The 15,006-nt window shown below is 45.5% G+C and overlaps 1 protein-coding gene across 5 annotated transcripts in view; it reads left to right on the forward strand.

Moving 5' to 3' along the window:
- The window catches only part of PPP1R12A (protein phosphatase 1 regulatory subunit 12A), a 306,305-nt gene that overhangs the window by 259,849 nt on the left and 31,450 nt on the right, over positions 1-15,006 (forward strand). For all 5 annotated transcript variants that reach the window (XM_029597125.1, XM_029597123.1, XM_029597121.1 and 2 more), the window contains 2 exons: positions 4,156-4,175; positions 4,547-4,688. In XM_029597125.1, the coding sequence (XP_029452985.1) occupies positions 4,156-4,175; positions 4,547-4,688 (162 nt within the window). The remainder of the gene's footprint in view (positions 1-4,155; positions 4,176-4,546; positions 4,689-15,006) is intronic.

A 15,006-nucleotide genomic window follows, 5' to 3' on the forward strand; every position in this document is an offset into this window, starting at 1 on the left:
CAGAAGTCGATCCATGTCAGAGGCCGATCTGTTGATGAAATGGGTGGAGTGCCACCTCTATCAGATTGCGGCATCTCACATTGCCGGCGTAGACAATGTTCAGGCAGACTTCCTCAGCCAACAACAGTTGGATCCCGGAGAGTGGGAACTGTCGGAGGAAGCGATGAGCATGATAATACGGCAATAGGGGGTTCCGCACCTGGACCTGATGGCGACTCATCGAAATGCAAAGGCGGCTCGCTGCTTCAGTCGCAGACGAGACCACAGGTCCGAAGGGGTGGATGCCCTGGTTCTCCCCTGGCCAACACACGTCCTTTGTGTTTCCTCCATGGCCTCTTGTAGTCGCATAGTCTCACCAGGGCCCGGTAATTCTAGTCGCTCCCGAGTGGGCCCGGAGGCCATGGTTTGCCGATCTGATCAACCTAGTGGTGGACGGTCCACTACGGTTCGGTCACCTCCCCGGCCTGCTGCGTCAGGGCCCCGTATTTTTAGAGCAGGCACATCGATTCTGTCTAGCGGCTTGGCTTATGAAAGGAGACGCTTAAGGAGAAAGGGATACTCGGAGGCAGTTATTTCTACGCTTCTCCGAGCTAGAAAAACTTCTACGTCTCTTACCTATGTCAGTCTGGAAAGTCTTCGATTCCTGGTGTCGTGAGCTCCGTTTGTCCCCTCGCCGGGCCACTATCATTGACATCCTGTCTTTTCTGCAGGATGGTTTGCAAAAGGGCCTGTCTTATAGCTCGCTCTGGGTTCAGGTTTCGGCCCTGGGGAGTCTCCATGGTAAGATTGATGGTTGTTCCATAGCGGCTCATCCGGATGTGATGCGGTTCTTGAAGGGGGCTAAGCACTTGAAACCACCGGTTCGAGCAGTTTGTCCGTCTTGGAGTTTAAACTTGGTTCTCCGATCTCTTTGTGGCACACCTTTCGAACCATTAAAGCGAGCAACTCTTAAAGACTTGACGCTTAAAGTGGTGTTTCTTGTGGCCATTTGTTCGGCTAGGCGCGTCTCTGAGCTTCAAGTCCCCTATCCTGTCACGAGCCTTTTCTGCGTATTTCAGATTCCGGTATATCTTTTCGCACAGTACCTTCCTTTTTGCCTAAGGTGGTTTCGGCCTTTCATGTGAAACAATCCGTCGAATTGCCAGTCTTCTCGGAGGAAGACGAGGATCTCCGGAGATTGGACGTCCGGGTCCTTTTGCGATATTTGGAGGTTACTAATCCGTTTCGATTGTTGGATCATCTTTGTTCTGTGGAGCGGTCCGAAGAAAGGGGTGCAGGCTTCTAAGACTACTATCGCCCGATGGTTGAAGGACGCTATTGCCTCTGCTTACATATGCTGCGGGCGCCCAGTACCGGAGGGTCTTAAGGCGCATTCTCTTCGGTCTCAGGCAGCTTCATGGGCGGAAAGCCAGTGTGTCACGCTGCAAGAAATTTGTCGGGCGGCCACGTGGAAGTCCTTACACACATTTGTTAAGCATTACCGGTTGGATGTGAGAGATCCAAGGGGGTGGATTCCTTTGGCGATAGGGTGCTTCGTGCGGGACTCTCCAGGTCCCACCCCATTTAGGGCAGCTTGGGTACATCCCAGCAGTCTGGACTGATCCTGGTACGTACAGGGAAAGGAAAATTAGGTCTTGCCTTCGATAATTTTCGTTCCTGTAGTACCAAGGATCAGTCCAGACACCCGCCCGTGTACTGGAGAGTCCAATCAGATATTCATTATTTCTTGACAGGTTATTTTGCAGGTCGATGCTGATCTTGAAGAGTCTATATGGTTAACGTTTTGCGAGAACAAGTTGCTTCATTTCTGGGGCAGGTTTAGTTTTAACTTGATCTAGTCATTGGTTGCAAAGTGTATCTAAGTTTTTATCTTTCTCAAGCCTTTTTTGGGTGGATACTGGTTTTTCATTCTGCTTTGTTGTTAATACTGAGGGATCACAGGTGGCACCCTGGGTGGTGCTTTTCAGTTTTCTCTGACTCCATCTGCTGGAAGGGAGGCATAACCCCAGCAGTCTGGACTGACCCTTGGTACTACAGGAACAAAAATTATCGAAGGTAAGACCTAATTTTCCTTATGTTCTTTCGTATCCCTTTCCAATTTAGTCCAGAATGGTACTCGACTGCGGGCCAATCACAGTAAATTCAGCCACCAGCAGATACCACTGACCATTGTATAGTGACTGACTTCAGAGAAGACCTCTGTTTGTGGCTGTTTGCAGTACCTCTTGCTTCGAGATAAGCATTGGGACTCTAGAAAGGCCTTCCTGATGGTTTCGGCAGTGGTGGCTTGCGGGCTTTTGTGATTACGAATTTGGTCTGTGGACTTGTGGTCCAAGTCCCAGCTGTGTAATCTCCCCTTTAAAGGGAAACTCCTGTTTGTGGAGAACCTGGTCCAGACGATGAAAAGCTTGGGGGGGGAGTTAAAAGGGAGTAGGTTGCTTAAGGAAAAAAGTGGCAAGAAGTTTCTCTTCCCATTTTTGGGATACAAGGAGTTTTCGTTCGGGCAAGTGTTCCTCTTTGTTGAAACAGAAGTAGTCTTCGGGAAGACGACTGTGCTTTCCCATAGATCCTCCAGAAATTCTACCAGTCAGGGGACCAGGGAGGAGAGTCCATTCCTCCATGGAGGCAGTGGGGGGAAGATTAGCCCACTTCTATGGAAAATGGACCAAGGTCACATCAAATCAATGGGTTCTGGAGGTGGTTATGCTGGGTTAGGCAATAAACTTATTTTGAAAGGATATTACTTAGCTATATTTCTTGAATATATAGACTTGATGTATTTGCATATTGTTTAGGAATCCAAACAGTATTACATTGGGATTGTTAGTCACTAAAGAGGTGTTGCTGGTTTTGTAACTTGACTATTTACAAGCAAGTTATAGTAGGGAGACGAAAACAAGAGGATGCAATGTACTGACAAACTTGGCAGTTGTTCAAAAATGTAAACTAAAGGCGAGCAAGGTCAAGAGCAAGTTTCCGAGCCTAGAAGGAAAACCAGAAATGCTTTGAAGCTTATTCTGGCAAAAGGCTGTATGCAAACTTGACAAACAAGCTAATTCATTTAACGCCACAAGTCTCTGGCAAGAATTTTTAAAATATCTACACGTCTTTCGTTTGTATTCTTTAGAATTTCTAACTTTCTGCAGATCCTGTGTTTAATAAAACACAAAATAGTTGTTGCTAAACTAGGAACGCTGTCTAATTTATGAAAATCTGTAATGCAGTGGATCTGGAACGGGTTCTTGCCCCGCCCGCAGCCAGTATGTCTTTCAGGATGCCCCTAATGAATATGTATGAGACACTTCTATACATGGGAGGTAGTGCATGCAAATCTCATTTGTATTCATTAGAGATCTTGAAAAACCTGACTGGCTGGGGGGAGGGGTGGGGGCCCGAAGATCAGTTTGAACACCTCTGCTGTAATGGACTTCATCCTCTGTATAGTGAATGCTAAATTCATTCATGCATATAGTGGAGCTCCAGGCCCCCTCCAGAGACATTAATAATAGTCTGGAACATTACAGTAGTCTCTCTTTGCAACCTGCTGATATTCTGCAGTTGAAACATAATTTGATGGCCATATACTATAAACGATTTATTGTAGGCAAAGTGACACTTTAATTATAGCCAAGATTGCTGATTGATCACTGTACCAGGCAGCATTGAGATGACATTTGACCTGTATTATTCAAGTGCACTGTTTAGAGTTGTAAATTCAGTTTAAATACTGTAATTTTAAAATTGACAGAGGGCTAACATTATTTTCCAATCCATCATTGTGTAGCATGTGTATCGCTGGCATTCCCAGATTCAAATCCTAGCATGGCTAACTCTGTCATTCATTCTCCCAAGACTGATGAAAATGAGTAGCTACTGGCAATTGGTGGTAATGTGCAATCTGTAAAATGCTTTGAAGAAAAGCATTATGTAAGAGCGCAGTTCTTTCCAGTTGAAATATTTTTTTACTTTGGAAATGCCAGAAAGACTTTAATATGTCTTCATAGAATAGCCACATCTAAACTGAACATTTGTGATAGATAATATAGATGAATACTATTTAGTTATGATTTTGTCTTGTGCCATAAGGTAATGCTGAACAATTTGTTCTGTATTGTGCACTGCATAATTTAAATGCTTTTTTTTTTCCTCTTCCAGAATGATGGCTTCCTTTCAAGGTAAGTTTCCTTATTAAAATGTTTCATTGCCTCATATTTATGAAGCCTCAGCCTTTGTGGCTCTTGTGCTGTTCTTGAATTGAACTTTTCAAGTTCAGATTTATTAACCTATAACTTTTTTTTTATCACTGCAAGTTAGAATAAAGATAAGTGTAATCACTTCTTTCACAGTAAATTAAGCAATTACTACATACTAGTTTCTTTCTGAATCTGGAGCGAGATGAGCTCCAGAAAATCAAGACTCTTTTTTTTAAACTTGTAAAGCTTCTAGATTCATAGAAAAACAATTGTCATTTATTCCATGAGGCATATCAGAAATAAAATTCATAAAACTTAAACAAATTTTGAAGTTGCACATTTTTCTTTAAAAGGCATAATACAGGATCTACCAGCACTCCTTCTATTGACCGCTATGATGCAATGCTGGGCCGCATTGGATCCTACAGCTACTTGGACAGCCGAAAACCATGTAGCAGCAAGATAGAGAGAGAAGATGCATCTGATTTTAAGAAGGTATATAGATACCAAACTTCTATGTCAAATGATTTCTAAAGTTCTGTTCTAGGAGAGACTAATTTTGTTCATTTATTCTTCTTTGCGTAAAATTGTTTTACAGCGATCAGCACTTTTTATATTCTTTCAGCACTTCAAAGTAGACTACATTTCGGTACTGTGGGTATTTCCCTATCCCCAGAGGGCTTACAATCTAAGTTTTGTACCTGAGGCAATGGAGGGTAAAGTGACTTACCCAATGTCACAAGGTGCAGCAGTGGGATTTGAACCCTGGTTTGTAACCTAATGTTCCTCCACTCAGCTGCTGGAAAAGGATGATTTACAGCATTTTCACTTGCCAGCCTTATTTCCACTTGCCACTTATTTGTGTAACACTTTACTATTTGGATAGTTTGTCCTCTTTGATTGTACAAGTTCCTTAGGTAGTTGGTTTGAGGCCTTCCTGCCTCACCAGAGGGCCGTCACCTTGGTGACCATCGCGGCAGAGATCCAACAGAGCCAGCAGGTGTCAGCCTGGCATATGTTCAGGTTGTTGGGCCATATGGCCACAACCGTCCTTATCACTCCCTTGGCACGTTTACAAATGCACAGAGCCAAATGGACCCTGAGGTCGCAGTTGTGCCACGCCACTCAGCCTCCAGGACTGCATCAGTGTCACCCTGTCTCTCCAGGACTCATTCTTCTCATGGCAGATACTTTCAAATCTGGAATGGGGGATCTTGTTTCAAAGACCCCCCCCCTACCCAAATTTCCTAACCACAGATGTATCCACCCTGGGGTGAGGAGCTCATGTAGATGGGCTCAGCACTCAGGGTCTCTGGTCTGCCCAGGAACGCTCTTATCAAATCAGCTTCCTAGAGTTTCGGGCTTTCAGAAATTGGCTGTCCAACAAAGTTGTCCTGATCCACACACACAACCAAGTACTATGTGGTATGTCAACAAGCAGGGAGGCATGGGATCATACCCCCTGTGTCTAGATCTGGTCATGGTGCTCAGGGTCATGTTCATGGCCGGGACAGAGAACATGGTAGTGGACAAGTTGAGTCAAGCCTTCAGATATCATGTGTAATCCCTGGACTAGGGGGTAGCGAATTGAATATTCCGCCTCTGGGGAAGCCAGGACATAGATCTGTTCACGTCCCCCTGCAACAGGAAGGTGCCTCGCTTCTTCTCCCTATAGAGGTCAGGTGGCAAACCGCCTCGGATGCCCTTCCTGTTGCTGGTGATAAGGGCATGGAGTATGGAAAACATGAGGTCTGTGCCAGCTACAATGTTTTGGAGACAACATTTTTAAAGCTTGCCATACTGGGTCAGACCAAGGGTCCATCAAGCCCAGTATCCTGTTTCCATCAGTGGCCAAGCCAGGACACAAGTACCTGGCAGGATTCCAAAGGGTAGAGAGATTCTATCTGGGGCAATTGCATCAGAGGCGGTTTGCCATACCAAGGGTGCTCAATTTATAAGTCGCCTATGTGGAAATGTGTCAAAGGCATTACCAAGTACGCTACAGCTAGCGCCCTTTTGATCAACTTTCTGGTCACCTAATCAAAGATATTAATCAGATTCATTAGACAATATCTACCACTTGTAAAACCATGCTGCCATAGATTTTTCAATCCATTGAATTTCCGAAACTGCACTATCTGTTTTAACAGCGATTCCATTAATTTGCTCACCACAGAGATCAGACTAACTGCCTGTAATTCCCAGTCTCTTCCTTATTTTCACTTTTATGAATAGGAACCACATCTGACCATGTCCAGTCCTGTGTTACTCCCGACTCTAAAGAATCATTGAAAACTTCAGGAACTTTTCTAAGATCCCGTCTAGCCCCATCACGTTACTTTAAGCTTAGTTAGCTCCTTATGAACACACTCTTCTGAAAATCAATTTGACATATACCTCACTTCCAATCTTTTGTGTTCATTTTAATCGGTCCTGCTCCTGGCCGTTCCACAGTGAACACCAAATAGAAATTTAAGCAATTTTGTTTTTTCCTCCATCTTAGATGTTCCTCCCCATCACATTTTGAATCTTACAATGCCTCTTTCCTAGCATGTAGCCAGATGGATTCAGGACCAATGAGTTATGCTCCCCTGCCAGAAGATGGAGATGGAGTCAGATTTCAAAGCTGATGTCACCCTAGATACACCCCTGCAGTGACCTCAGTCTCCAGCAGATGGTGGACGTACCTCTCCCTATGGGGATTGCTGTACTTTTTGTGAGGAGAAATTCTACATTTAAATTGGAGGAAAAAATTGAGCCCCGCTCTCCTGCAGTGATACCTAAAGGTCCCTCCCCCCAGTTGAGAATTCCTGAGGCGATTTCCAAGATCCCTCAGAGGTGTGCCTTGGTCTGGTTGCCAGTTCCCGAAATGGACTTTGCTGCTTAAGCAGCTGAAAGGCAGTGGGTGCAGAAAGCAGAGCACGGCGGTAACTGCCAAAGCCCTTTCTCCCCACAGCCGGAGACAGTCTCTCTACTTAGCCAGTAAGCGCTGAGCCCAGGTAAGTAAGTTTAATAAAAAAAAAATTACCTCCTGATTCAGAGATATTTGGAGGGATTTTCGGTAAGACTTCCTCCGATCTCCTTTCTCGGTGTGCCGTACAGACGTCTTTCCTGATCCCGTTGGGGTAAGGGGAAGTGGGCTTCTGAGCAGGTTGAGTAATCCCCCAGTGGGCTAGGTCCCACTTTAGGCTTGGTTGGCACACCGTGTGGTAGGCCGCGGCAGTGCCATCTTGCGCGCATTTTTGCACATGCTATATTGCCCTCCATAGAACGTTAATATGCACAGGGTCGACTCTGCGCACAATGTCACGAGCATACATATGTGCACAACGTACTAAGCACAGAATAAGGTAAAGCCAGGCACACGTGCTGTGCATGCGCTTCGCCGCATCCTGCCTAGGCACCCAAAATCTGTGCACATAATTTTAAACGTGAGCCAACAGAACACACAGTTCCCGCTGCCAATGGCTCTGGCAGCCAAGAAACAAACGCCTTTCTCTCTGCGCTGCTTGTCATATTAGAGCTTCACAGTCTAACCTGGATTCAAACTTATGTCAGCACTGTGAGGAAGCCCAGGGAGAGTTGGCCTCCCCGGATTTTGCTAAGCTCAGCCCCTCCCATTCAGAGGATGAGTTAGCCACAGCCTTAACTTAGAAGTACCCCGGATCTGAGAACCTCTGGGACTGGGTCATCCATGGGAGAGGGAAATTCAGCAGCATCTATCCCAGTACATCCTGGGCTAGGCATGGTCTTGGCTGCCTTCTCTTGGGTAGAATTTTTCCAGGGCCTTCATACAGGCGCAATCTGCTACCTCACTTGCTCCTGTCCGGATGGAACCTCAACTGCTAAGACCTCTCTCCCAGTTCTATCGGCAGACCTCAAGACATGCCTCACCTCACCATGGGGTATCCTTGGCAGGGATCTGGATGGCACAGACCAAGAGGAAGATACAGATTCCTTGGAAGATGGGGAAATTCTCCCTGGTTTAGAACCATATCTGACCATGTTACAGTTTTTCCATAAAGACGAATTGCCGGCCCTGTTTTCCCAGACCCTGAAGATGCTGGGAGTTCCTAGTGCAGATGCTTGACTGATCCAAAGATCAACCCCATTTGGCTTTCCCTACGGAAAGCCTTTTGCTACTTTCCAGTACCGGAAGCCATCCAGGAGTTGATTGACCTGGAATGGGATACTCCAGAAGCAAGTTTTAAAGGGGAATGAGTGTTAGAAGCTCAATACCCACTGGATCTAGCAGTGAGAGAGCTTTTGCATTTCCCTAAAGTGGATGTGCTGCTCTGTGCAGACTGTAAGCGAACAACTATCCCAGTAGAGGGAGGAGCGGCCTTTAAGGATGGACTCAATTCGTTTAGCGTGCACATCCTTTAACAGGCCCTTGATGCAGTAGCAATGACCTTACAAATTGCTTCTTGTTGTGCCCTGATAGCTCATTAATGCCTACTCCTCTGTCAGGAGGTGGATAACACTGTGGTGAATTCCAGAGCAGTTATGGAACCCGCCGCTGCCTTTTTAGCTGATGTGGGCTCTGATCTAGTCCATACTTCGGACAGAGGGGTAACCTCAATGGTGGCAGCCAGAAGACAGCTATGGCTGCGGAATTGGTCAGCAGACGCAACCTCCAAGGCAAATCTTACAAAGATGCCTTTTAAAGGATCACGCCTTTTCGGAAGCAAATTGGAAAAGCTGGCCAGTAAATGGAGGGAGTCTCCAGTTCTCCAGCTACTAGAAGATAAGAGAAAGCAGTTAAGCACCCCTCGCCTATGAGGGTACGATCCAGGGACTCCCAATGCTATCGCCCCTACAGAAACTTGGTCTCTGTCCTTTGGGAGATCTCAGTCCTTTCGTAGTCGACAGCCCTAGAGAGGCTCAGGTTCAGGTTTGTCCCGTCCCCGTCCGTCCCCCCCCCCCCCCCCCACCGTGAAAATTTGGCAACTCTCCCTCAGAATGAGGATATAGGGGGTCGACTGTCCCTCTTCTTCCAGAAGTGGGTTGATCACTTCAAACAAATGGGTACTGGAGGTCATATGAGAAAGATATGTGCTGGAATTTCGCAGCATTCCTTTGGACATCTTCATGATGTCTCCTTGCCACTCCCAGCCCAAGAAGCAGGCAGTGGAGACTACTCTTTTAAGGCTCTTCAGGATGAGGGCTATAATCCCAGTACTTGCACTCCAGGAAAATACAGCGCCTTATTCCATCTATTTCATCATACTCAAGAAGGAAGTTTCCTTTTGCTCCATCCTGGACCTCAGGAGTGTCAACAGACATCTGAGAGTGAATCATTTCCATATGGAAACCCTATGCTCCATGATAATGGCCGGGCACTGCCCTCTGGCCTAGCCACCATCCCCAGAGCATTTTCCAAGATTATGGTGGTCGTAGTGCAGCATTGAGAAGAGGGAATCCAGGTGCACCTATACTTGGATGACTGGTTGATCCAGGCCAAGTCCATGGAAAAGTGTCTCCAGGTGACCAACAGGGTGACCTCATTGCTTCAGGAAATCTGTTGGGTTGTAAACCTGGACAAAAGCAATCTCAAGTCCTCCCAGTCCTTGGAATATTTGGGAGTCCGGTTCGACATCAAGCAGGGCAAAGTCTTACTTCTGACCACGTGGATAAGGAAATTGATGTCCCAAGTGTGTCAGTTGATGAGCACGATATGCTCGACAGTGTGGTGCTATCTCCAAGTTCTTGGTTGGATGGCAGCAACCCTGGAGGTAGTGCTGTGGGCAAGGGCACACACTCGACCACTTCACTTCAATGCTCACTACTGTCACTTTTGAACCCGCAGTCTCAAGACTATTTGATTCTCCTCCACTTACCGATGGGAGTATGCTCTCTGATCTAGTGATGGCTACAGGAAGCTCATCTGAGCAGGGATGTACCCCTGTCCTCTCTGAACTTGGCTGGTCCTCACAACAGATGCTGGGGAGCTCACTGTCAGGAACTGATGGCCCAGGGACGTTGGACCGAGGAAGAGGCCTTCCGGAACATCAACCATCTGGAAACTCGAGCAGTCAGATTGGCCTGTCTACAATTCAGCCACAAACTCCAGGGTCAAGCAGTCCATGTAATGTTGGATAACACGACGGTAGTCTACATCAACTGCCAGGGTGGAACCAAGAGCCAGCAAGTGTTACAGGAGATAGATCTCCTTATGGAATGGGCGGAAATACATCTACAGATGACCTCAGCCTCCCACATCACAGGAAAAGACGTCAGAGCAGACTTTCTAAGCAGGGAGAGTCTGACTCCAGGAGAGCGAAAGGCTTTGGCTGACAATGCCCAGATGATAGATCGCTGGGGTCTCCCGTCCATTGACCTGACTGCATCTCACAGTGTGATGGTTCCCCGATTCTTCAGTCTCAGAAGAAATCGGTCCCTGGGGATCGACACTCATTCAGACCTGGCCAGAAGAAGAGTTGCTAAACTCCTTCTCTCCATGGCCCCTGCTGGGCAGGGTCATTTTGCAGAATAGAGTACCACGTGGGATTAGTCCTACTAGTAGCTCCAGATTGGCTTAGGCATCCATGGTATAAGGACATGCGGAGACTCCTGGTGGAGATCCCCCTCCCCGCCCCCCCCCCCCCCCCCCCGTTCCTCGATGCACAGGACCTGCTACAGCAGGGACCAGTCCTTCACAAGGATATGACTCTATTCTATCTTACAGTCTGGCCCTTGAGAGAACTATTATTATTTATTATTATTTAACAATTTTATATACCGACCTTCATAGTAGATTACCATATCGGATCGGTTTACAGTTTAACAGAGGGAAAAAACTAGAGTAACAAATTCACGTAAACGAAAGATAACCAAAGCAGGAATAAGTCAAAGTTACAATCAACAGGGGGCGGGAACTTGGAAGCTTGCAACAAGCTGGAAAGAAGAAAAGGCCAGTAAAGTAATTTTACCGTAGAGTACAAGTTACAAACTTAAGAACGGTGCTTTAATCTGAAGTCTAAGAGTCCATTTATTTTTTTCTTTGAGAAACGGAGTGACAGGCTGGGTAAGAAAGAAGGCCAGCTAGTGATTGTCTGGTGGTTCAGGGAAGGCTTGGAGAAAGAGCCAGGTTTTAAGTCTAACCTGATGAAGCGAGTTTATTCTGTGGCAGTAATTCCGACCTTACTCCACGCTCTGAAGTTCTCTGCGTCCCTAGCGTATGTGTGGGTCTGGAGAGTATTTGAGGCCTGGTGTGAGGAACGCTGTGTCCCTACATCGGGCATTCAGAATCCCACTAATTCTGGAATTTTTGCAGGATGGCTTGAATAAAGGTTTGACTCTTAACTCATTGAAGATCCAAGTAGCGGCTTCTGTTTCAGGGGCGAGGTAAACAGAACCTGCCTGTCGGCTCATCCAGACATGGCCCGCTTTCTGAAAGGGGTGAAGCACCTCCGGCCACTCCTACAGTGGCCAATTCCCTTGTGGAATCTTAATCAGTTATTAGAATTTTTGGCAGGGCCCTCCTTTCTGCCGCTACATAGTCTTTCCTTGCATTTATTAACCTTGAAAACAGTGTTCCTAGTGACTATATGTTCGACATGTTGCATCTCTGAACTACAGGCATTGTTGTCAGGAACCTTTCTCCAGATGACTCCAGGAGCGTTACAGCTTTATACCATTCCATCCTTCTTGCCCAAGGTAGTCTCGAGTTTCGTTTCAATCAGTCCATTTCACTGCCATGCCTAGAAAAGCACAAGGACGCAGAAGAATACCGCTTCCTCCGTCATTTGAATGTCAGTAGATGTTTGGTGCGATATCTGAAAGTTTCAGAACTGGTCCGAAAGACGAACCGCCTGTGTCCTTCATGGTGGAAAGAAATGGGGCGAACCAGCTTCTCAGGCTACCATAGCTCGCTGGATTAAGGAGATGGTCATAGGAGTCCATGTGGAGGCAGGAAATCCATCACCTTCTCAAGTTACGCTCATTCCACTAGGGCTCAGACAGTATCATGGGTGGAAGCTAGACTTCTGTCTCCCATTGATATCTGCCGAATTGTGACATGGTCCTCCTTGCATGCCTTCTCCAGGTTCTATTGCCTGGACGTACAGGCCCGAGAGGATTCAGCCTTTACAAGGGCGATGTTAACCGGACCGCGGGCAGCCTCCCGCCCTGATCAGGAGTAGCTTTTGTACATAAGAACATAAGAACATAAGAAATTGCCATGCTGGGTCAGACCAAGGGTCCATCAAGCCCAGCATCCTGTTTCCAACAGAGGCCAAACCAGGCCACAAGAACCTGGCAATTACCCAAACACCTAGAAGATCCCATGCTACTGATGCAATTAATAGCAGTGACTATTCCCTAAGTAAACTTGATTAATAGCAGTTAATGGACTTCTCTTCCAAGAACTTATCCAAACCTTTTTTGAACCCAGCTACACTAACTGCACTAACCACATCCTCTGGCAACAAATTCCAGAGATTTATTGTGCGTTGAGTGAAAAAGAATTTTCTCCGATTAGTCTTAAATGTGCTACTTGCTAACTTCATGGAATGCCCCCTAGTCCTTCTATTATTCAAAAGTGTAAATAACCGAGTCACATCTACTCGTTCAAGACCTCTCATGATCTTAAAGACCTCTATGATATCCCCCCTCAGCCGTCTCTTCTCCAAGCTGAACAGCCCTAACCTCTTCAGCCTTTCCTCATAGGGGAGCTGTTCCATCCCCTTTATCATTTTGGTTGCCCTTCTCTGTACCTTCTCCATTGCAACTATATCTTTTTTGAGATACGGCGACCAACTGGCTACACGCTAGGAAATGGAGAAATTACTTACCTGATCATTTTGTTTTCCTTATCGTAGACAGATGGACTCAGTATCCTGCCCACGGCTGCCCAAGAATAGTGCCAAGGATTCACCCGTGGAGTGGATATAGATTCCAAGGGATTGCGAGTAAGCAGTCATCCAATCCCTAGATCAGGGCATCTATTCTTACTGGGGTTCGGTGTTTGAGTACAGTTAGTTATCCATTTTAAATCAAGTTTTTTCAATAGTATGTCCATAGTGGCTTTTGAAGAGAATACTGATGGGCTGAGGTCACTGCAGGGGTGTATCTAAGGCAACATTAGCTTTGAAATTATACTCTGTCTCCATCTGCTGGCAGGGGAGCATAACCCATTGGTCCTGAATCCATCTGCACTAAGGAAAACAAAATTATCAGGTAAGTAATTACTCCATTTTGCACTTCCTTCTATCACGAACATCTTAAAAAAAAAAAAAAAAAAAAAAAAAACTTGTACCCCTGACTACTTTCCCAGCTTCTTTTAGCTTTTCCAGATATTGTTGCCAGTCTTCCTCTTCCTGTGATCACATTATCTCCCTTTTTACCTACTCTTTTAGACAACCATAGAGGCCCTTTTTCCTCTTTTCTTTTTACTTTCCTAACAGGTTAGTTGCCCTTTTCTCCTTTAGTTTTTCCCACTGCTCTTCTACTTCCACTAGATTTTCCCAACCGGTTAACAACTTTCAGGTACCCCCCCCCCCCCCCCCTATTTTAATAAAGTTAGTTTTCCTGATATCTAAGAACCTTCATTTCCTGTGCTCTAATACTGACCCACACCATCTGGTGATCACTAGATCCCAGATGCTTGTCCACTACAATGTTAGAGATTCTGTCCTCATTGGTAAACACCAGGTCCAGTATTCCTCCCCCTCCCATGTTGGTTCTGTTACCAGTTGACAGAACACTACTTCCTGTAGAGATTTTGGTTATCAAACAAACGTGATAACTTAGTGACCAGCTTTTAGTTCCAGAAGAAGCCCCGATGCATGGCCTTTCACTGTCAGTAATGACAGGGCTAGTTTAGTTGGAAGGGGTTTATAAGTGGGAGGGGGGAAATCCCCAGGTAGCTGTGACTGAAGGCTTCGGTACCAGATCCTCGTTCCTAGTTCAGATTGAGCTAGAAGCCCAAAGGAGCAGGAGGAAATTGATGGACCCAAAAAAATGAAATAAAATATGGATGCTTTCATAACTTAAAAGAATGTCTCTCTGAATTTTTATGTCCTGAGAAGACAGTAAGTGAGGGTCATTTTCCAAGGGAATTCTATGGGTGAAGTAGTGCTCTACCCACAGAAATAGACCTTTAGAACTTGTGGCAGTGCTTCTATACATCCACACAGTGTATATCTGATCTTTCACATTCTTAGGGCATAGGTGTTCCTGGGGGAGAGTGGAGTTGGGGCTTAGGCTGCCTTTTATTTTAAACTACAGGCACCAGATAGGTATAATTGTGTTCATGTAGTTCTGCCAGGATAATTTTCAAAGCAAACTTACATGTGTAAATTCATTTTGAAAATTGGTGTGACTTGGCCATATAACAGCCCACAGACTTATGCAGCCTGTTATAAAACTACTCTTGAGATCTACCCAGGAAGGTTTACTTTGTGTTCTCTCCCATTTGGAAATCAGGTCAATTGGCACTCGGAGGCCAGCTTGAGTAGTGCCAAAATGTATGGAATAGATTTCCAAGGGAGGCCCAATTAATGCAGAATCTTCTATCATTTAGAAAGATCATGAAGACCTGGCTTTTTAATTAGACCTTTAATTGAAATTTCTCTACAGTTTTTGTTTACATGTTGGTTCTAATGTGTTAAATTTTATTAATTTTTTTCAGCTTCCAGATAAGCTGCTTATATTCTGATTATAAATTACTGATTGCAGTCCTCTGATTAAGTTGGTAATAAAACTAGAATCAGAATTCAAATAGTCAGATTTGATCTGTAGTTATTGGCCATTTTATAGTTTTTATATGTTGCTAGATTTTCTTATTTTAGGTTTTTGTGTTATGAGATTG

This window comes from Rhinatrema bivittatum, chromosome 4 (genome assembly GCF_901001135.1).
Source record: "Rhinatrema bivittatum chromosome 4, aRhiBiv1.1, whole genome shotgun sequence".
Classification (NCBI taxonomy): domain Eukaryota; kingdom Metazoa; phylum Chordata; class Amphibia; order Gymnophiona; family Rhinatrematidae; genus Rhinatrema; species Rhinatrema bivittatum.